Source organism: Arvicanthis niloticus, chromosome 19, assembly GCF_011762505.2.
Source record: "Arvicanthis niloticus isolate mArvNil1 chromosome 19, mArvNil1.pat.X, whole genome shotgun sequence".
Taxonomy (NCBI): Eukaryota; Metazoa; Chordata; class Mammalia; order Rodentia; family Muridae; genus Arvicanthis; species Arvicanthis niloticus.
The window spans coordinates 49,755,993-49,779,037 of record NC_047676.1 but is presented as its reverse complement, the minus strand read 5'-3'; the positions used below and the strand labels follow the sequence as shown (position 1 = coordinate 49,779,037).

General features: G+C 36.1%; 1 protein-coding gene across 7 annotated transcripts in view; it reads right to left on the bottom strand.

The window, feature by feature from the left end:
• Positions 1-23,045, bottom strand: part of Erbin (erbb2 interacting protein) — a 96,421-nt gene that overhangs the window by 6,394 nt on the left and 66,982 nt on the right. For 2 of the 7 annotated variants that reach the window (XM_034523635.3, XM_076916243.1), the window contains exons 16-23: positions 18,947-19,068; positions 18,252-18,425; positions 17,025-17,201; positions 14,679-14,793; positions 12,916-13,099; positions 6,606-8,136; positions 3,144-3,287; positions 901-1,017 (exon numbers count right to left, since the gene is read on the bottom strand). In XM_034523635.3, the coding sequence (XP_034379526.1) occupies positions 901-1,017; positions 3,144-3,287; positions 6,606-8,136; positions 12,916-13,099; positions 14,679-14,793; positions 17,025-17,201; positions 18,252-18,425; positions 18,947-19,068 (2,564 nt within the window). The remainder of the gene's footprint in view (positions 1-900; positions 1,018-3,143; positions 3,288-6,605; positions 8,137-12,915; positions 13,100-14,678; positions 14,794-17,024; positions 17,202-18,251; positions 18,426-18,946; positions 19,069-23,045) is intronic. The other 5 variants (XM_076916248.1, XM_076916247.1, XM_076916249.1 and 2 more) reach the window with 4 other exon arrangements.

Below are 23,045 nucleotides of genomic sequence, written 5' to 3'. Positions count from 1 at the left end.
TTTCCAGTGCTAAGACATATGTGCTTACTACCCTGAGCCTATCCTATTCTTAGGAACTGCTGATACATGGCTATTTGGTTTCATCTAATCAACATTAAATATAAAAAATATATTAGGCTATGTTTAGCCAATGTCCCATGAAATTAAAAAGTTAAAAACTAAGTTATAAAGATGAATGTTGAAAAGAAGAAGTAACTGAATGATAACTTTGGATTAAAAGGAAAGGGGATACAATAAACAAGCATGTATTACCCTATATATGGTATGGCTAGATGCCTGCCTTCAAGAGCAAAATAATAAATAGTAAGATATATACATATATAATAAGAAAATTAGATAATAAACATGACTCATAGTTGTATCTGATTACATTATGGGTATACAATTGGTTAAAACAAGAAAGAATGGCTGAGGGAGAATGAAAACTACCTCTGACATTGTCAAAATAATTTACCTGTACGTTTTTATCTACAAAATACTAAACCCACAATGATCACCTGCTCTATTATCTATAAATGTCTTTCAAGATGATTTCTAATTATATCTAAAGATATTCAAGTGTTTTTAGCTAACAATAAAGATTCTAGAATGCAGAATTGAAGATAAAGCTATCTTCTAACCTCCCCAATAGATTTATTATCAAGAACACTAAAAACTTCTTGATCAAATAAATACTAAAATAAGCAGGTGAAAGTACAGAAACCAATGTTCTCTAGTGTGAAATATCACGGAAAAAAACTGGGAAACAGCAGAGTCAAATTTTATCTCATATTTATGAATCATTTAAAAATAATCCTACATAGTGAATGCAAGAAAGGCCTCATAAAATATTTTTAATCAAAGTACATGAGATTTCAATTCAAACCATAGAAAGCTCATTTCTCTGGCATAAGCACCTACTTTCATCAAGCTGTCTGGAAGATCTCTGTGACTAAGTGCACCTGACGGGTGGCTCTGCTCCCCTGACATGAATCTATCATCTTGGCAACAATCTCCTGGACTGGATGTCTGGGGATGCTTCAAATGAGGAAGGAAAAAAGGAAACAAATAATATACTTTAAGATGTGAAACAAAACAATGATGACACATGGAAGAAGGAGAGAAATACTGCTAGACTGTAGAATGAAAATGACTCAGACCAGATGCTGTAATCACCACTGCCTTCTGCACCTTTAACTTTCTTCAAAGTATATAGCAAGTCATTTGTTCCTGTAATGTGAAAATTTTCATAATATACACCATTTTTTGTTCTTTTTATTTATACTCCTAAGTTAGTATCTCTAATAAATAAAAGTAGTCAGTGGTTAAATTCTCCACAATTTTAAAAACAACTAATACATTACTGTTAAGCACTAAGGAAAGTATTTTTGATTAAAAGAAAAGGAACTGCTCCTGTTTTGACCTCATGGTTCTACACAGAAAATCCCTTCAATTACAATGATGTACAGTAAACTACCTGCATATAACTTGTGCTGTAATTCTGCTGCATTAGCTCAGTATTTTAAAGGCACTGTTTTACAGAAAAGCTTAAAAGTTAATTCATGGGGGCTGAAGAGATGGTTCAGCAGTTAAGAGCACTGACTGTTCTTGCAGAGGTCCTGAGTTCAATTCCCAGCAACCATATGGTGGCTCACAACCATGTATAATGGGATCTAATGCCCTCTTCTGGTGTGTGTGAAGATAGCTACAGTGTACTCATATACATAAAAAAATAATTCTTTAAAAAATTAATACATATCTTCATATGCTAAATATTTACTCATTATAGTTTAACTTAATGATAACCTTAAAGAAAAAAAAACAGGCTCAATGTCATTCTCTCTGAATATTTATTATTATAAATACATGAATAAAATATCAGTATTTACATTAAGCTCATGTTAAGCACACCTAATTTTCTCAAACTTTCAAAATAGCATATTTCTAGCAGCAAAAAACTGTCAATTTTATATTGAAAAATAACTCAGAATACACTCGATTATAATAATATACCATGAAACACAGACAGTTTTCAAGGATCTGGAATTTAATCTTGAAAACAATGCAACAGACGTACCTATCATGTCCAGTTAGTTGCTAGTTCAATGCATGCCTAAGCATTTTTTCATGTGATTTGATCTAATTTTGTCTAACAGTATATATTTCATTGTTCTTCTTTTATTGTAACATATTTCTAGAATACATAAATATCAATATAGCTCAATGCTTGAACCTTAAACTCCAGCCTGAATAGACAGCTATACTTATGCACTCTTTAAAAACAGCAAGCATATCATGAGTGAAAAGCTAAACTTCAAGCCATACAGGCTTTAAATTTAATAAAAATAAAGGCAAAATGTTAATGTAAAACAAATTTGGAAAAAACAATTATTCTAGATGACTATGAACACCATTCATGATCTGCTGAAATCAAAAGTGGCTCAGCCTTTTCTTCCTCTTTTAAACTAAGATGCTCCAATGACTGCTGTTGCTATATAGCAGAGACAAAGTAATGGCTAATGGCAGAGCACAGGCCAAGCCCAGCTCAGAGCAGCCACAACAAACTGGATCTGGGACACAGCTCCTGCTCTGGGACATAACAGAGCATAGCCAGGGATGAAGGCAGAGGGAGACTGACAAACAAGTAAAGAGTCCAGGTGAGTTACCTACAAGGAGGAATAGAAAAAGGCTGTGGAGAAGAAAGGGCTTTCTTTTGGAGCAGACGGGAGGACTTACTTAGGGCTGTGCTGCCCATTTCCATCCTTGCTGAGCCATGACAAACTTGCACTCACTCTTAACCTTTCACTAGAAGAGTACATCTTTCACCACTAAGGACCATGAGGAATGTGCTCAATTAAATATTTGGATTTTTCCTTTACACCGATGCTTTTACTACTTCTCCAGTCTCATATTTAATCATAGTCTATGGAATATGATTAAACTCTGGTCCATATAATGCTTATTACTAGACTTATAAATCTAGCTGGCAAGATCATTAACATATGACCAAAGAAACAGGGACAGAAATTGTAGAACTAAGTCATGAAGAATTCAGAAAATACAAAGATTACTAAGTCACAGAAGTTTTTCCCCTGGAAATGTTAAAACGCAATCTGAATCCTCTCATCTGTGTGCTAAAGTACTGGCCTACTGTAGGTACTCACTCGAAAACCGTGCCCACCAGAACCTCTTCCGTCTGCGACACTCAGGGCAAGGCTGCCCTGGCTGCCATGCAGATCCCTAGAGCTGCCACAGTGAGAGCTGCTCACAGCAGCAAGAGTGGAATTAAAGGACCTTGACAGCATACTCTGAATAAAGAGAGGGTAGATGTACAGAGATTAGTACAGCATGCAAAATCCACAAGACATGTTATATACACAGATTTATTTACAAGTAACCCCACCTACACCACGAACAAATATCATGCAACAGTGGAACTTAGAGCCCAAGAGAAACTGGTACATACGACTACATAACAACAAACATATAAATGAAGACCATGTATAATCACAACCATTCAGATGTTTAAAAAACCAAAGAAGTACAAATGTATAGTTGCTTTTGTTTATTCAATACTACCATTTCTTTTATGCCTAATATATTATACATGTCAGAAATAGAAACTGGGCACATACCCAGATATGTATTTATTGATATACAGTTATATATAAGCAATTTTTATTATCAGATGAATTTACCAGCAATTAGTAATTCTGAGTCAAATTTCTGAAAGTTCTCTCTATTTTATTCTACAGAAATTCTCTTGTTGAATAATGTCAACATTTAAACATACAGGCTACAGCCAAACATATTTGTGATAAACACCTGGATATCAGTCATTTCACTCTTTCAAAAATTTATTTTCCACATTAAAAAAATATTTTAAATTTTAAGATGCAACTTTTAAAAAAATTTTCTATTTTTTTTTATTTATACAAATGTCTGCATATATGTATAGCCATGTATGTGGGTGCCCACAGAGACCAGAAGGAAGAGTCAGATGCCCTGACGCTGGAGTTATGGGGCTTAATGGCTAAACTAGGGAAACCACAGTTAAGGAATGGACTGTTACTAAAAGAGGGAAATGAAAGAACGATCATTTACTTATTGCTCTTAGGAAACATACAGCTTCTCTAGATTTAAAGTTGATAATACCAAGAAATGATAAAAAATTGCAAAAGGAAAAAATCTATAAAATTATTACTCCTTATTTTGTGGATTCTAAGGTATTTATTTTAACATGATAACGTAATTAAATTCTAAGCATAATGTCGTGGGCATTGCTGTTCAATGCTGCTGCTGATTATCTAATAGCACAAAAACAGGGCTGAGTACATACTTCAGTGTTAGCAAGGTTCTAGATCAGTGGTTCTCAACCTTCCTAATGCTGAGACCCTTTAATAAGTTCCTCATGTTGTGGTGACCCCTGCAAGTTTTCCTCTGACCACTGTGCAAGTACACACACACACACACACACACACACACACACACACACCATTAAACGTAATTTAAACACTTAAAGACTGGTAGTTGGGTGTGGTGGTAATTCCAGCACTTTCAGAGGTTGGAAATGGGGGTTGGTTCTAGGTCAACTATAGAACAGAGGGGAAGAGAAAAGAAACAAAATCTGAAGAATGCAGTCTAGAAAGAACACAACAGACCTATAGTAACAACAATGCTATTTTGGTATTTGCTAGAAATATTTCCTAACCAGTGAGCTGGCCTATATATAATCCAGCATACTCACTTGTCATTTAGTACTCTGTGAGGCAGGGGTGTAGTAGCTCCACTTTAACAAAATAAGCAGTATGTATCTTAGGAAACAGAGCTATCCTGTCAGCTATGGATTTGCATCCAGTGTCCCCGTTTCTGTTCTCACCAGTTTTCTATTTCATTAATTCACTGAATTGGTTTTTGACTTTCAGGATATAACTACAAAACTACCATCATATTTTCTAAGAAACTGTGTATCAAATCTCTGAGGTCATATTTTATGCAACAGGAAACAGAAGAGCTAAACAGCTCTCTTAGCAATGAGCTAGGTGTTACTTGCTTCATATTTACTGAAGTCCAGACACACTCCTGTCAAATAGAGCAGTGAGAGAACAGCTACTTACACTGTAAACTACACCACATAAAATCTTTCCTCCATATAAAAAACCCTTCCTTTATATATGGTAATAGTGGAATTCTTAACAGCACTTACACAAAACACAAACCTTCAACTTCTGGCCCTTATTCACAGTGACTATAGGAATATTCAACCAGAAACAAATGCTAAGGATGTCTACTCTACTTCAAAAGTCTCTCGAATTCATCCTGTATCTCAATAAACTGATAAGCAATTCATTCATTTTTACCTGTGTCTCTGAAACAGCCTCCTCTTTGACAATACCTTTTTCCTTCAAAATCCATGCCTACACGCATAATACAAGTTTATTATAAATTAGAGCCATGTTCCTCCTCTCAGTTTAAGAAAATTAAAAATTCCCAACAAAATGAACACAGCCTCAACAGTGTGCTATAGAGTTACAGCAAACAGAAAAGATGAAGTAGCTACAGCTCACAGATATTATCTTAAAAAAAAAAAAACCCTAATAATGTCAGTTAGAGATTTAATACAATTGGATAGAAGGTAACAATCACATTTTAGGCATTTTTTTCTCAAAAATATTTAAGGAATTAAAAAAATAATAGACTAGATGTGTTCAGCTGCATTTAAAATGAAAGAAATGATAATTTTAAAATAAAATCCATATATATGCATATACACGTGCTGAGTCTCAATAAAAAAGTATCTGGGAGTGGGTGGGCAGGGAAGCAAGGTCTCACAGTTTGAAGCACAGGCTGGCTTCAAACTGGTGGTCTTCCTGCAGCCTCCTAAGTGCTGCAGTTACAGGTCTTACGACGCCATGCCTGCCTTAAAGGGTGTTTTTTTTATACGTTTGGGACATGTGGCAATGTAGTAACATCAGCTTTGCAGGATTTTGTTTTTTAATTCCTTTCCAAAGATACAATTTACCAATAAGGTTATGAAGAACACAAGCATTAGTTATTTTACCAACATGTCCCAGTTGCATTACAGCCACAAAACACTTAACTGACTTGTTCAAGTACACCAGAAATGCAATCTAGCAATGTCAAGAATAAATGCCATGCCAGAGTCATCTGTGTCAGTGATGATGTTAGTTCATTTAATACAAACTGGAGAGAAAAAAAAAGTTTTTTTTTTTAATGAAATATTTACACCTGGAAATACATTTTCTGTTATTGTAGTAATTATACACTAAACTGGTATTTTCTTACAATACTTACATAATCAATGGTAGTGAGCAGAAAGCACTGAACATAGTTGGTATACATACTGCATAGTATGTGTGGACTAGCTACAGGAGACATACGAGCATGTACACTGGGGACTTGAGGAGCTCGAAAGCAGCCTGCACAGCCAGCTCACCTGTCCTGGCTTCAGTTAAAATATAGAACTGTGTTCCCAACAACAGGGGAAACAGACTGTAAGTAGATAATAACTCAGAGTATCTTATTTCACTCATTAAAAACAAAGGATGAACCATTTCTAAGAAAAATAAATTCACAAAGAGAATGAAAAACTCATGTTTAATTACCTTTTCTAACTTTTTGGCCTCAATGTGTCGAAGTACTTGTTCCCGCCAGTCATGAGGAACTTTACTTTTTCCTGGAGGGTCTAATAAAGAATGTTCCGAACCAACCCTTGTATTTGGTCTTTTTGAAGGACTAGTCCGTGAGTAACTGAAATCACTAACTGACATAGTTCTCTCTGGTATTTCGTTAATAGAGGGCCGGGCACTCTGAGGCCGTGATGTATTCGGGCCATCAATGCTGTATGCTCGTGCAGAAAGAGGTCTCTGTGATCCTGACATGACTGGAGTTCTTCCCATTGAATGTAACTCTCTGTATGATACATAATCGCCTTCAGTACGCCTTGTGGGATCACCAAGATTTACAGAAGCTGTTGAAGACACACTACTCTGTCGCTGAATAGTAGTCCGAGTTACTGCTGGCACTAGCCGGTCATTTGGGGAGCTAGCCCACATTTCTCCATGTCTGGCTGGGGCAAGTCTCTGATGTAAGTGGTATGCAGTATTGGCTCTAACATTGTTATGGTTAGAGAAATTCATATTGGCAGAATGCTTTGCATAACTGTGATTTTCTGCACTCTCAGATCTTGGAAGGCGCTGAGGAGGAAAACTGGCAGGATCTATTTGTGGATTCTGTTTAGGGTGCCACAAAGTGTCTTTCACTGTACCACTGCCACTGTATTGGACATTATATTGTGGAGGACCATACAGTTGAGGTGTAGACTGTGGGACAGGTACTGTGGGAGCTCTTATTATATCTGGCTCTTCAGGGTTATGATTTGAATCAAACCTGAAAACTGCCTTTGTACCTGACAGTAACTCAGAAGATGAGGCAGAAGCAGTGAACACCTGCAAGGGCTGATCATACAGCAGTGTGGCAGACTTGCTTCTGACTATGTTTTTCCCATCCACAGTAGATGCGATTTTAACTGTTGCACTTGGCGTCTGAGGACCATCATCACCAAGAATGTCATAGATTTTTAACCCTCCAGTCTCCATGTTAGTTATGCTATGAGATTTCACAACAGATCCAGTTGGACCACTTCTCTGAGGAGATAGATCTTCCGTGCTTTTAGAAATACCTATGTCAGCAGATGAATTGGTATTCTGTGGTTCAATCCTACCAGGAGACTGTGGAGTGTCCTCAGAAAGACCATTTACCTTATTTATGGACTCCAAATTCGGAAACTTATTTCCATTTTCTATGTGCTCAGCCTCATTTTTAGGATGAATACTTAAAAAGCCTGTTCCAAGCACTATATCCTGCATCTTTGATCTTTCCATCATTTCTGGTTGAAAAATATTATTGGTCACAAGTTTATTAAGATTCATGTTGATATGGTCTAACTGGTGGGAGTCATCAGATGTGGCTTTTGAATCAACATCGTTTTCAATCAGAACTAATTGTTCTTCAATATTCAAATCATATTCAGGTAACTTAAAATCCTTTTTATCATTAATTTTGAATTTTTCCTCTGGTGAATTATTTAAATGAACTCCATTTTGTAAAAGACTGTTAAAATTTTCATCTTCTTGCCTAAAATAAAAGAGAATTTTATGAGAAAGTAAAAAACAAAACAAAAACCAACAAGTTTTCTTGGTAACAGAAGATCATTAGTAACTATTAGTTCTATGGTTAAAATAGGTAAAAGGATCGCTGAAGCCCCTGAAGATGACCTTTATTACAATATACAAGTACCAAAACAATACCCCACTGATGTGTACAAATTTTGTGTTAAATATCAGTTAAAATTAATCAAAAAATTTTGTCAAGTAGAAATTTTTATTGTTAGAGAAATAAATAAAACAGCAAAAAGTCATCAATAACATCAAGATTAATTTTCATCAACATATTGAATATAGCTTGCTCTAGGTTACTAGAACTACGCTAAGAACAATCGTAGAATGATGTATCTTCTGTGTCTTTTCATGTGCTAAAACTTTAAATACTTCAAGGTGGAAAAAATACACTGAGAGTCAGACAGTAACTTAAGTAATTAAGTAAATGGCACAGGGCGATTTATAAGTAATTCTGAAACTTTACATTAACTGTACTAATCACAGGCTACTATTCTTAACAAGTGGTTATTATCACAAATACAGAAATAATTAAGTTAAACTAAAACAAAACTGCACAAACACATAAGTTTATAAAGGAATCAAAAAAAGAAACTATGCCCAAACATCACTTTGTGGTACAATGTGGCAAACATTTTATAAAGTTGTCATTATAAAAATATAGAAACTATTATATCAATTTGGTGGTACAGAATAAGTATATATAGATTTGACACTACACAAAAATTACAGTTAATTATTTAAACAACATATGAAAGTTACTGCTATACTTCTTGCTTAAAACTCTTGTTATAAGAAAGAATGATTTGTACCATACTGGTTTCCAACAATAACATTAAGAAACTTTTGTAATTCAAAAAATTAAGCATTTTCTTTAACATGTAATTATAAGATCAGCATTTTACTAAGTCTATAGCATAAAATTAAGAGAACATGCAACAGTATTCAGACAGAAAATTCATATTCTTTTTATAGTAAGACAAGTAACAGCTTTTACTTAAAATAAGTCTGCAACTTAAGATCAAATTACTCTAGTTAGGGTTTAAAATATCTATAAAACCAGCATGTGGTTCAGAAGCAGCCTAAACCTTCCCTCAAGCAGGCTTCTAGTCAACAGACTGAATCCGAACAACAGCATGTATGGCATGACCTTGTTTTGACCTTATTCTGGTGAACACATATCTTTGAAGCTTAATAATAAAATTACTTTTAAGCTTCTACTAATCCCAGAGTAAAAGAATTTAAGTTTGTATAGCTTTCTCTCAGAAGATTTTTTCCTACAAAATTGAGGCCAAATATATAGCACCAAATAAGAGTATCTGAATGAGCCCTTTAATGGCATCTCCCTAAAATGATCCAGCATTTCTATGGTGATCTGAATGAGAAATGTCCCACATAGGCTCATGTATGAGAACACTTGGCCTCTATCTAGTCAATGGTGCTATCTTGGGGAACTTTTGGGGCATGGAGATCTTGCTGGAGAAAGATTCCTAGAGGCCAGCTTTGAAAGCATTTCCTCATTGCCTCATTTCCAATTTGTTCACTCACTTTCTAGCTGTGACTGGAGATGTGATCTTTTAGCTGCCTGCTGCCACGACTCTACCACCATAAAAAATTTTCCTTTGCAACCATAAGCCAAAATAAACTTTCCCTAAAAGCCATGTTTGGTCATGGTATATTATCACCGCAACAAAAAGAAAGTAAGACAGAAACTGGAACCAGAGAGTCATTGCTGCAAAGAATCTGACCAGGTTCACTTTTGGAGGAATTCGGAAGACCTTTGAAGGCTACACTTTTAAAAAATCAAGCAGAGCTTCCAGATCATTCTAGTAGAAAGCTGGAAGACGGCAGCACTGTGAGTAAAGAAGCTGGGGAAGGTCCTGATTAAGAAGTTTCAGAGGGAAGAAAAAAAACTGTCTTAGCAACTATGCCACATGCCATTCGTTGTTATGTTGGCAAAGAATTTGGCTGCCTTCTCTGTCCTAAAAACTTGCCTGATGCTAAACTAAAAAATATCCAGCTGTGGCTATGCATGGGAGGCCTGAAGCAGGAGGATCTCCGTAAGTTCAAGGCCAGCCTGGTTCTACATAGCAAAGTTCAGGCTAACCAGGGCTATGTAGTTACTCTGTATAAAAACAAAAACAACAATAAACTAATTTCTTTGGTACATGAAATCTGAAGACAGTATAATGCTGAGTCTCTGGCACAGCTACTACTGGTTACTCTTTATACTGTTCTATAATGAAGAACAGCAAGTAGAACAAAAGAAATGAAAAAATGTAATTAGGAGAGAATAGGAACACTAGGAAACAATATGGCAATGAACGTGCTAGAAAAAGGAATTGTTCTAGAGATATCACTGTTAAGGACAGTGTTCTGCTCTGCACTGGAACAATGCCCTTGGGGCAAGACTCCACTGAGCTAAGTTTCCAACTTTCGAATGAGCCTAAGAGGATTTCTGTTCCTAGAAAGCAACTGCTTAAACACATAAAAGGTGCTACTAATGTAGGGTGAGGCATCAAGGGTTCATCTCATGCTGTCAGTATAACTTGCTAGTGTCATCTATGGTATGAAAGATGGAAGAGTGAGGTGGTCATGACTGTGGCCATGGAACCTTCTAAACAGATCCAGAGAGCCGCTGAGGACAGGCAATGTCTGGCAAGGCTGAAAATGCTATGAAAGGAAAGTACATAAACATTAAAAGCAAAGCCTGGGCTGCAGCAGAAAACCCAAACTGTAAGATACCAGACCCATGAAAAATCTGCTAAGAGCTGACTACAGAGAGAGAAACCAGCCTGAGAGAAGGATGCACAGGCCTCAAAGCTAGGCAGGGAGAACCACCTAAGCATTTTACACTGGGCATGGAACTACAGGATTTGGAGTTTGCTCTGCTGGGTTTTGGTTCAGTATTCTCTCAGTATGTCCTCGGTCTTCCCTTCTGGATTGGTAATGTATATGCCACACCATAATATTCTGGAAGTATACTTTTTAAAAAATTTTTATGGGCTGGAGATCACAGTTAAGAGACTGTACTGAGTTTGAGAAGAGACTTCGGGCTTTTGAATAGTATTAAGACTGTTAAGAATCATGAGTACTTTTAACACTGATTTAAAAGCATTTTAATTATGATATGGCCACAAGCCAATGAGGACAGGGAACAGAGCATGACAGGAGACAGTCATCACGAGGAGTGGGCTTGCAAATTTATAGCCTTAACGCCCTTTCAGTTTGCCCTTCCTGCTTTCTGCATGTGGTTGGACGTGTGTAGTATAATTTACTTTGTGTTCATGACCCTTTAAAGGATCCTATGCCCTTCAGTGTCAGCTGCCTCTTGAAATTCTAGGAACAAGAGAGGATGTAAAAAACACAGCAGAGGCTGAGAGAGTATTTGGATTTAGTAGGTTCCAGGTGGCAGAAGAGTAGGGTCAGAGAGTAGGGTTAGAGAAGACAGTTAGTGTCAGTTAAGACAGGAGAAGCTGGGTCAGAGAAGATAAGAATCCACACAAAGTAGCTAAAAGAAAACATAAAGCAAAGCTACAAAGGTGTAGTCTCTCAGCTTCCTGCTACCATGTCTCCTTTACCATTATGCACCATCCCTCTAGAATTATAAGCCAAAAAAGCACTGTTTCTTCCATAAGTTGTTTTTGGCCATGGTGTGTTATCACTGCAACAAGACGTTACTAACATGGTTTCTAAGGATAAAAATAACTCTTTTAATCTGAACTTCCTCAAATCAGCTGTTTATGTTTTGATACCTAGAAATATTTGTACGTTTGTTCATTTCACCTAAAGACTAAGAATCTATTGTATTTTGTTGTTTCTTTCTCAACAAAAAAAAATGGTTTTAAAACAACTTTATAATCACTCTAGACCCTGAGCCACATTACCACAAGAACTGTCAAAGCTGTGGCTGATCCTTCCCTCCCCAGCCTGTGACCACCTACACTGTAAAATACTGCCACAGGAGCTGTCAAAACAATGCTGCCAGCCTGAGGTGCCACCACAGGAGCTGTCCACCTCCACTCTAGCCTCCCCAAGCAGTTCAACAATGGCACCTTAGCCAAAGCCAACTGCCACAAAACGTCACTACTCCCTGACCCTTCCAAGTCAGCGCTTAAAATCCTCACCTCACCAATCCTCATTCTGGAAATCTGCCCTGAAAAGCTCCACCTCCTATATAAGCCCTGCCCTTTGTTCAATTCCTTACTGTCCACTCCGGGAACAGAGGCAGCCAATGCTGGATTCATTCCTCCACACCCTGGACCCTCCCAATGAATCTCTAATGAGATTTCCTGCCTGGTGTGATTTTCTCATTGGAAGAAACCAGGAAGCAATGAAGAAAAGAAGGGAAGAAGCAAAGAAAGGGAGCACGGCTGAGGCTCCTAAGCTCAACTCAGCTGCTGGGTATCCCAGGGATACTCTCCCTGGGAGCTGCAATGCCTCTGCTGAAGAGGCTTCCCCTCAGAGTCTCATGGATCCTGGGCTCCCATGTCCACTGGGACACTGTCACACCTCTGAGTAGTGTGGTTCCTGGGCTTCTGAGTCCCAGGACACCTTTCCATTTAGGCGGGACACTAACAATCACTACTCAATTACTTTAAAAATGGAGTAAAGAAATTTATTGTATAAGGCACTTATTTATTTGTGAAACCATTTATGTTTAGCCCTATATTTATTATTTGAATTATTATTTCTATTTCTTGTATAAGTAAATGCATTTGTTCACATGTTCACAAACCTGACTTTGGAGTTACTATCGACAGGAGTCTGTTTCACTGGAGAACAGAGTGAGGTGTCTTGACTGCTGTCAGTATTAAGAGACACTGAATCAGACATCCGAGATGGAGAAGAACAGTTGCTGTTATTCTGATTACTATTGTGTGTGACTTCGTCTGATAAAGAATCTGTATCCTTTGCATCATCTGAAACAAGAAAAAAGTATTTAAGCACAATGATAAATGCACTAAGAATTTGTGAAAAGCTTTTGCACTGATTCTTTGTCGGAGGTGATAAATTAAGTAAGAAAATCAGAGCTATCTCTAAAAATTAAATCCTAAAGTATATAAAAACTCAAGAATTTAAAAGTTGTAATAGCATTTTAATGTAATAAGGGGTACCCAAAATTTGATTTAGCTTACTGCACAGTTTTCAATTCATTTTGGTGAACGAATATCCTTTTAATTTTAAGAACTCATAATAAAATATATGTTTACAACCTTCTATATAGTTCATCTGGACAAGAAATTTCATATGAATGTGAATTTTTTTCAGCCTATCTTGATAATAAAATTGAGCAATGTAATCTATACATACACAAAATCAAAATTTCAAGGGTCTGCATGTGTATGTGCATTTGACTGAAGGTGCTCCCTGGAGCTGAAGTTACAAACTGAGCTGCCCAATATGGGTTCTGGGAACCGAGTATGGGTCTTATGTATCTCTCCACCTCAAAGAGCTGCTTATAAAGTGGTAATCTCTCCATGTGTCAGGTGGTGTTTAGAACAATGAAAAGAAAATTGTTTATACCCACTAAAGCACAAGTTTAAAATGAATTTGAAAATAGTCATAAAAGCTCTTTATAAAGAACTCAGTTCTAGCTAACTCAAGGATCTAGTGTACCCAGACACACCCACATATGGATTAAAGATATGTTTATTGTTCTTAGAAACAGGGCTCAAATGGCTTAGTAACCCAAACCTTAAGGTACTTGAGTCTTGGTTTCTTAATTTATAAAAAATACAGTTAGACAGCCTTTGAAGTACTTTTTATGGGGCTACTATGACAACCAACTGCTCAGCAACTGCCTAGTACCTAAGCAACTGTTAAAGAAAGTAATCAATAGTTTCCACCATCATTATAAGCCCAAGCTAACCAACTGCCACCTTGGTAGCATCATTAGCTCTATGAGAGCAACGGTCTGAATAAGCATTTGGCAGAGATAATGCAAAGCTTATCAGGCACAAGTTGCAAGAGTTGTGTGATGACATAGGTGTTCTTCACAACGTTATTTCTAAGAGTCTAATATTTTGTTACATTAGAATTGATTGGCAAAAGTTGGGGAAAAGCACTTAATCTCTACCATTCTAAAATAGATAAGAATAACGTGTATATAGTATATATCAGATACTATGCTATGTATTATATGTGAAATCCTTCATTAGCCTCACTACAATTCAAAATTGTCATATATAAATGGATACAATTAAGCAACAAGGATAATGTATCTAGAAGATACTCAATAGGAATGGAATTATAACCTAGAATTACATTCCTTTAATGTCCACGCTCTTATAAACAAACTCTGCATAGGAATAGGTAGGACCTACCAATCTCTTTCTTTAAAAATGGGAAATAAGGAGAACATTTCAGAAAGGCAGGTATAAATTTTGTTTTCAAAATGTTTCTGTAACGTGACATTCAATAAAATTTACTCCCACGAAGTTAATACATCTTACTCAGGCAAGTTCTAGTCTTAATGCTCCCCACCTCTTAACATCTAACCTTTTTTATTATTACTAAGTGCTACAACTTTCGGCTGATTAATTGAGGTTTCAATTAATGGAGGTCGCATCTCTGCCATTTTCATTTCTTCATCAGAAGAAAGTTCTTCAGACTCCTAGTTTAAAGAAAAAGGGATAAATCCAAGTTACAATACAAGTCCAATTAAAGTTTGGACTCTTTAAAAGAATAAATATATCATAAAAATATCCCAGGGAAAACAAAGAAACTGTTAAGATCATGTATAAAAGTGCCTTTTAATGGTAATAGTTGACAAAATTGCATGACTCAACTTTCTCAAGTGCAGCAATAAACCTCCAGCAGTAGTGGACAGCATACTAAAACTCCTCATGCATCATTTTTGGTGCTAAGCCTTATCAAGTACATTAGTACTCATGTGCCAGTGGGAGGTCACCGGCAAATAAAAACAACCAAAGCACAGTCCTGTTTTTGGAAAAATTCAACTTATGAAGTCACTCAACAGAGCCTTTTCCTAATTGTTGAGTAGCCTCATAACTATATTTGGCTTCTACAATGGGCTACTATTAATGTGAACTAAACAAATTTCACCTATTTTGAAAAAAAATTGTTATTTTCTATGTTTATTTTCTGTAATATGCGAGTTGTTCCAGATTACCTACTACTGAGTAGTGTCAGCAAAGAAAATGACTTGTTAGTCATCAACTATTAATAGAAATTTTAATATCATATGGCACGCAGAAAATGAGATCTTTTGCCAATTAAATCATTTCTACATATTAAGATGAAACTAAAGCAAATGCTTTACAAAACTTGTTTCCCATAAAAAGAAACAAATACACAGTACTAAGGACTTTTATGTGTTTCTAAGTGCCATAAAAAGGATATGAATAGTGGAGAGATCCCTCAGTAATTAAGAGCACTTGTTGTCTTGCAAAGGACAAAGGTTTGTTTTCTAGCATGCCCACATGGTAGCTCTATTTCTTGGTGCACAAAAATATTATTTTAATAAAATAGTTTGCAATCTCTATTCATATCTTTATAGATTTATTTATTTCTTGTGTATGAATGTTTTACTTGAATATATGAGTGTGTTCTGTGTGTATGTGATATCCATGGAGGTTAAAAGAGTCTCTGGAACTGGAGTTAAGAGAGAACCAGAGCCACCATGAAGTTCCAGGTAGGCATAATAGCTCAGACCTATATACCTAGCATGCAAGAGGCTAAGACAGGAGGAATACCACCAGTTATACTATCTTGGGCTGCAGAGTGAGCTCCAGACCATCTGGACTACAGAGAGCTAGTCTCAAAAGCTCCAGAGTCCTGTCTATGTTTAGCAGTCTCACTTACACCTGAGACATACATTTAATAGAATACTATTCAGACACCACAGAAATAAGATGCAGCACTGAGAGATACTACAGTATGAACTTCAAGAGAATATGCCAAGTGAAGGAAACAATAAAAGACCAGTATTAAACCAGTAATTATTAAAAGACCAGTATTATTAAACCAGTAACAGGCAAATCTATACAGGTAAAGTACATACTAGTTGCTTAGAGTGGAGGGGGATGCAAAGCCTTAAGAGGGATAAAAAGTATGAAATTTCTGTTTCTTTTTGTGGCTATAAAAATATTCTACAAGTAGTTGTGATGATGGCTTTACAACTTTGTGAATTGTTTAAGGCACTGAATTATATACTTTGAATCAGTAAACTGTAGAGTTTGAGCTCTCTCTTTTTAAAAAGGCCTCCTGCCTTAAAAAGAAAACCTATAACTTTTACTTATTCAATAGTAGAAATTATATCTAGGTTCTCAGACACTGAACAAGGGTAACATTCAATGATGAATGCTTACAGAAGTTAAATGACTGGGTATACCCATAACATAACAGACACTTTCCTTTGTATCCCCTCCCCACCCTTTTTTCACAGTGCTGGGGATAGAATCCAGGGCCTTATACAAGCTGGGACAGTACTCTACCACTGATTTACATCTTCAATTTTCATTTCGATGTTACAGAAATAAAATCAAGGACTGAGGCTGCAAAAGATAGAATATGAGCCTATTATATACAATGAACTAAACTTGATCTCCATTACTGCAAAAAATAAAGATATAAAGCAACTTTAATTATTCACTTTATATAACACATTATAATCTAATTTGTCTACTAGTTGTTTACTTACAAAAAGTAAAAAAACATTAAATTTCAAGTGATGAGTGATATTTTGGCAGTCTGACATTTCTCAAAGATACCTCAATAAAAATACTTGTATTTTCTGCAGTCATAGTGTCAGGCTTCTGTTGTTTACAACAATGAAATTCTACATAGAAAAACTTTCATGAGTATGTCAGAATGAAGTTATACCTCAAAAACATCATCATGGTTAACAATAGGCTTCAGGTTCCCAGACAATTTCATATTTGCAGTCACTGGTAAATTTCCAGCATTGGTCTCAGTTCCAGGCTCACTCATTTTCTGTACAGAATTCATATATTTTTCTCTTTCATCAATTTTGCTTTTTGTTGTAGTACTTTCTGAAGTCTACATAAAAGACAAAGATCTCATGTAAGTTTTATGTCTATTCTTGTATTAAATATTACATAAAATGTATCGAATTCCAATTCTAAATTAATATTAAAGAAACTATGAACATGTAAATTAGATTTACAGATAGAGAGACATAATTATATTAAAGTATATCATTTGCAAAAGTCACTTTGCTACGAGAAGACTGGAAGGCTGGTGTTGAGTGAGTCAGTTGGTTTGGCTTACTGACAAAAGAGAGATAGATGGTAAACCATTTTTGCCTGCTGTGGAATGTACAGTGGCTCTAAAAGCATGACACAACTTTTGTTTGGGGGTAGGGAGCACTAAGAAAAGTTCACTAAAGAAATGCATAGCTTAAGAAATTTGTGAATGCATCTGAAACATTCCAGGGAAGTATCAAATGTCTATAATATCAATTCGTTAAAAATTGAAATAAAACAGATCAGTATCATTAAAATAGGTGGGAAAGAATATTTACAGAACAACTCTCTGATAATCTTATCTTATTATTTGTCAGATTTTTTTTTTAAGACAAGGTTTCTCTGTGTAATCCTGGCTGTCCTGGAACTTACTCTGTACACCAGGTTGGCTTTGAACTCAGAGATCCAACAGCCTCTGCCTCCTGAGTGCTAGGATTAAAGCCATATGCCATCACCCAGAAAATATTGTAGTTCAAACCCTTGGAGTCTTTTTGTTTTGTTTTTTTGAGACAGGATTTCTCTTTGTTGTCCTGGCTGTTCTGAGATATGTTCTACTGATCAGGCTGGCCTCAAATTCAGAGATCTGCCTGCCTCTGCCTCTGAAGTTCTGGGATTAGAGGCGTGAGCCACCACTGCCCAGCAGGCAATGATTTTATTCTTAACAGCTATCTTGATATTATTTTGATATAAGATAAGCAATGAGGAATTTAAAAAGTTCACGATTTAGGCTTCTGAAAACAAAACTACAAAATAGTATGTAATTAAGATCACCATATCAATTATCTCAAAAACTTCAGGAACCTGCAAACACTTTAGATCATGACTTAGAATTGAGTTTTCTCACCTTCACACCCTTATCCTTATTTACAACTTGCTGATCTTCATGTTGTTTCAAATCTCTCCCAGACTCTTCATTAGTATCTTCATCTTTTAATCTATGTACAATGGTTTGAACAGTCTTGACCATATTTTTAAGCTCGTCTGGGTACGGTGTTGGATATCTCTTTAAGTTTCCCTCCTAGAGAAATAAGAGAAAAATGAAATACTAGTACTTCTAACATCAATCTCAGAACTTAACGTATAATCCATCTGAACTGTGAAGACAGATGATGGATTTTCAAAAAATTCAGGTTTTTTTCTTGTGAGAGTGTGTGTATATATGAGCGCGCGCGCACTCACACACACACACACACACACACACACACACACACACACACACACACACACTCACTCTTACACTTCAAATTAGACTGTTTTGTTTATTTTTCTCTTTCTTTTTCCCAGTGCTAGGGATCAAACTCTGGGCCTTTACATGACAGACAAGAGCTCCACTAGTGAGCTCTCTCTCTCCGGAAATACACCCTGTAATGGCAGATTTATATTGACCTCAAATTTTTTTGTAGTGAAGTAATTTGTATTAGTAAGTGCTTTTAGGGTAAAAAGGGAATCCAATACTTCTCTGTAAGCACAAATAGCATAATATAGGTATGCAGTACCAATGTTAGTCAACACGCCTGAAATAAAAGCTAACAGACTCACCCTGGGAGGCGCCTCTCTTTCATCTTTGTCCTCATCACATTCAAAGGCCACTTGAGCCCGCTGTTTTCTCTGTTCTTCCCACAATGCAGGATTAAAACTTTCATTATCTGATATGAACATAACTAGAGGAAAATAAAATAAAAGCTACTATATTTTACAATAATCACAGAAAACTATTACTCATTATAAAAACAAGCCTAAGTGGAGGTGATAATGCAAGCCTTTAATTCCAGCTCTCTTCTTTAATTCAGAAGGCAGAGGCAGGTGGATATTTGTAAGTTCGAGGCTAGCATGGTCTACACAGAGAAACTCTGTCTTAGGAAAAAAATAAATTTATAAATAAAACCCAGAAACAAACAAATGAAAACAAGTCTATGACAGTTAAAACTGGTCCAGAACAGCAACAAATTCCAGGTAAGAAACAGGTTTGGCTTTTAAGATTTCTTCACCATGGCCAGTGTAACTTTTATTTCTTAGAAGCTGATTTGGTTTTTGTTCCTAGAAGGATTCATAAAGTTGCCAATTTAAATACTGCAAATACACAGGTTTTGTGTAGGGCCCTAAAAATTGACGATAATAAGGCTACTATATCTTCTAATTTTAGAATTCAGTTTATCATTTATTCTATTTTAGAATTCTGTTTAGCATTAATAAATAGCTCAACATGATGGAGGGATAAAAGGGTTCAATGGTAGAATGAGCTATTTTGTTATAAAATAAAATAAATTACTCTGGTAGTGATTATATACAATATAGATTACATTAAGTACACAAAATACATATTCCACATAAAAATGTAAGGAAACTTTACATTTAATGTAAACTCAACCATTCTTTATCCAATCAGATATATAATATTAAACTTCAAAGACTTCTATAGTTTTCTGGAATGGCTTAAAGTAACTCATTCAACTAATATATATCACTCTATGAAATTATACAATACAAAATATTACAAACTGATGACTCTTACTCAAAATAAAAGAAATTATGGAGTGGGAAAGTGAAGGCAAATGTTTCAATATGCTATTTTTTCTCTGTCTGTCTGTCTGTCTGTCTGTCTGTCTGTCTGTCTGTCTCTCTCTCTCTCCCTCTCTCCCTCCCTCTCCTAAGTTCCTACAACATACAAACATGGAAAATGTGAGTACGTGTGGAAATGACTTATATCAGATCCTTGTTTGATTTTTTTTCCCTTTGTAAATTGCCATGTCCAGACTAAAAATGCCATAAAACAAAAAAGAACAACAGGTCTGACATTTTGTGTGTGTAGTTTTATTTCTTGTTGTGTGTTTTGTTTAAAGACAGGAAGTCCAGTTCCCTATGCAGCTAAGAATAACCACGAATTTCTGATCCTCTCACCTTCACTTCTAAGTGCTGAGAATGTAACACAGGACTTCCTGAATGCTAAAGACTCTACAACTGAATTACAAACCCAGACCATTGTGTGCTAGTTGTTGGTTTGTTGTGCTTGTTTGTTTGTTTTGGTTTTTTCTGTTTTTAAAGATTTATTTATATACTCTACATTATGAGTGCTCTAACTACATCTACACTTGCGTGCCAGAAAAGGGTATTAGAAGCCATCACAGATGGTTGTGAGCCACCATGTGGTTGCTGGAAATTGAACTCAGTACCTCCAGAAGAGAGTAATATTATTAGGCTTAGCCATCTCTCCTGCACAATGCACTAGTTCTCAAAACAGGGTTTTATGATATAGTTTATGCTGCCTCTCTAATGTGCAATCCTCTGCTTGATTTTTTTTTCTTGAATGTTTGGATTATAAATGTTTTTAATAAGCTCAAGATTTTTATTCTAATTACTTTGTGAGTTGCTTAGTATTTACTTAATGGACTATTTTTGTTCAAACAAATGTGGACTACAGCTCATTGTTCTATTTCTTTGTGGTACCATTAGAAAAATAAGAGATGTATTTCAGAAGGTACAGTGCCTCCCTGAGTTCAACTGCTAGCACTAAATGAATCCATAAGCCAGGCAGATGGGCACTATGCCTGCAATCACAGCAATATGGAGTCCAAGGTGTGGCATCATATGTTCAAGTTCATCCTCACATCCACAGTGAGTTGGAGGTCAACTAAGCCTACAGGAAACCCTGGCCCAGAAGGTTAAAAAGAGGTAACTAGACCCAGGCAGTTTTCAATAATCTATTTCTAGGATTCATATATGTAATTCACTTAGGTTTGGTAGTAATACACACACACACCTCTTTGCCACTGAATCCTCCTTCTAAATATTAAGTCACATTCCTGATTGTTAATAACTGCTCAGAGTTTTAGCCATTTTAGCCATTTTTCTTTTCCAACCTGCAAAGTCACTCTAGGTTTTACTTCCTTCTTTAATGAAGCTTACATGTCATGATACAGTAGTCATTACCACTGCTTTCAAATGCCCTTTCTCCAATACCAGAAGCAAATTTCTTCCATATCACTGTTTTACCTTCATGTCACTATGGAGGGAAAATGTAATACAAATTCCCAGAGAGGCATTCCAGACTAATATTCCCCCACCATAGTGTTTTCCACACTAACTATATTACATATATACATTGTACCTATATAAAATAGGTTACTTGGAAAATAATTAGGTATTTCCTTCTCCTTGTTTAAAATTAATTCTACTAGGACAGGAATGGTGGTACACAGCTTTAACCCCCAGCAGTCAGGAACAGTTGCAACTGATTCACTGAGAGTTGAGAAACTCTAGGTCAGCCAGGGCTGGAAAGTGAAACCCTTTCTCCAACAGACCAATCCCTCCACCGAGACTGGAACTCCCACTCCTATTCTCTCCAATGTCCTCACCGTTATCTACTTTCAGAGTGTGAAAGGGAAGGAGTTTTACTTAGCTCTATCAGCACACCTCTAATACACAGATACATAGGTTGGCAAAACCAGAGTAAGCTCAATGTAAACGAAGTGCGTTTCTCTCAAGTTGGTGTAAAACTACAACTGAACAGTATCATTCACTATTTGATTCATTAGTTTCTTAGAAGTAATAAAGAAAAAATATTTCTTTGACATTCAAAGGAAACTCATCATCCTCTTGACAACAGTACTGTCTCCCCTAGGCTCAGATTTGAATAGTTGGTTCCTAAGTGGTACTACTTTGGGGTCTGAAACGTTAGGATCCGGGCTGTGCAGGAAAAGCATGCCTCTAAAGGTAATACCAAGTCCCCAGCCACCACCTCTGTTTCTGTGATGCCTGGACATGTACTTCTCTGGATCTACTTCTGTCTGCCTCATTAAGATGAAACGAGACCTCTGAAACTATGAACTAAGACAAACCTTTTTTCCTTTGTTTCTCCTTATTCTTTAGTCATAACAATGCAAAACCCTGGGTGACACAGTGAGAACCTGTGAGAGTCCTATAAATAATATCAATACATAATATGATCAAATAATTATCCTTTTGGTAGTAAAGAATGTTAGTATTTGTAAGAAATGAAATGATTTCTTAGTTCACAGGCGATAACATTTTAATGTTCTATTCACAGAATGACATACTATTTCAGTACAGGGTCATATAATAAAATATTTCTGTTGCTAGCACTCAAAAATAGGCTAGAAGTAGTCATAGACAGCATGTAAGTAACTGGCTAGTTCAAATGGAACTGCTAAAGTTATTTAAAGAAGAGGAAATAGAAGCTTAGCCACCTAACTTGCTACATATTTTACTTTTATTTTATGTGTATGAATGTTTTACCTACATGTATGTCTGTGTACTATATGCATGCCTGGGGCCCACTGAGTCCAGAAGATGAATTAATCACCTTTTTAAAGTTACCAACAGCTGTAAGCTGCTAAGTGGATGCTGAGGACAGAATCTGGGTCCACTGGAAGAATAGAAAATGCTCTTAACCACTGATCCATCTTTCCAGCCCCCTCATGAAACGTGTTAAGACTAACAATGAATTACACTTTTCTTGAACACTATATATTGAGTTAATGTCTAGTAACCTCAGACCATAGCTATGTTCACTGTCTTAAAGATAGAAAGATACATAGATACACATACATACAAACATACAAGACATTTCAAGTATAATTTTAAAAACGTTATACACACATACAGAACAACATATGACTAT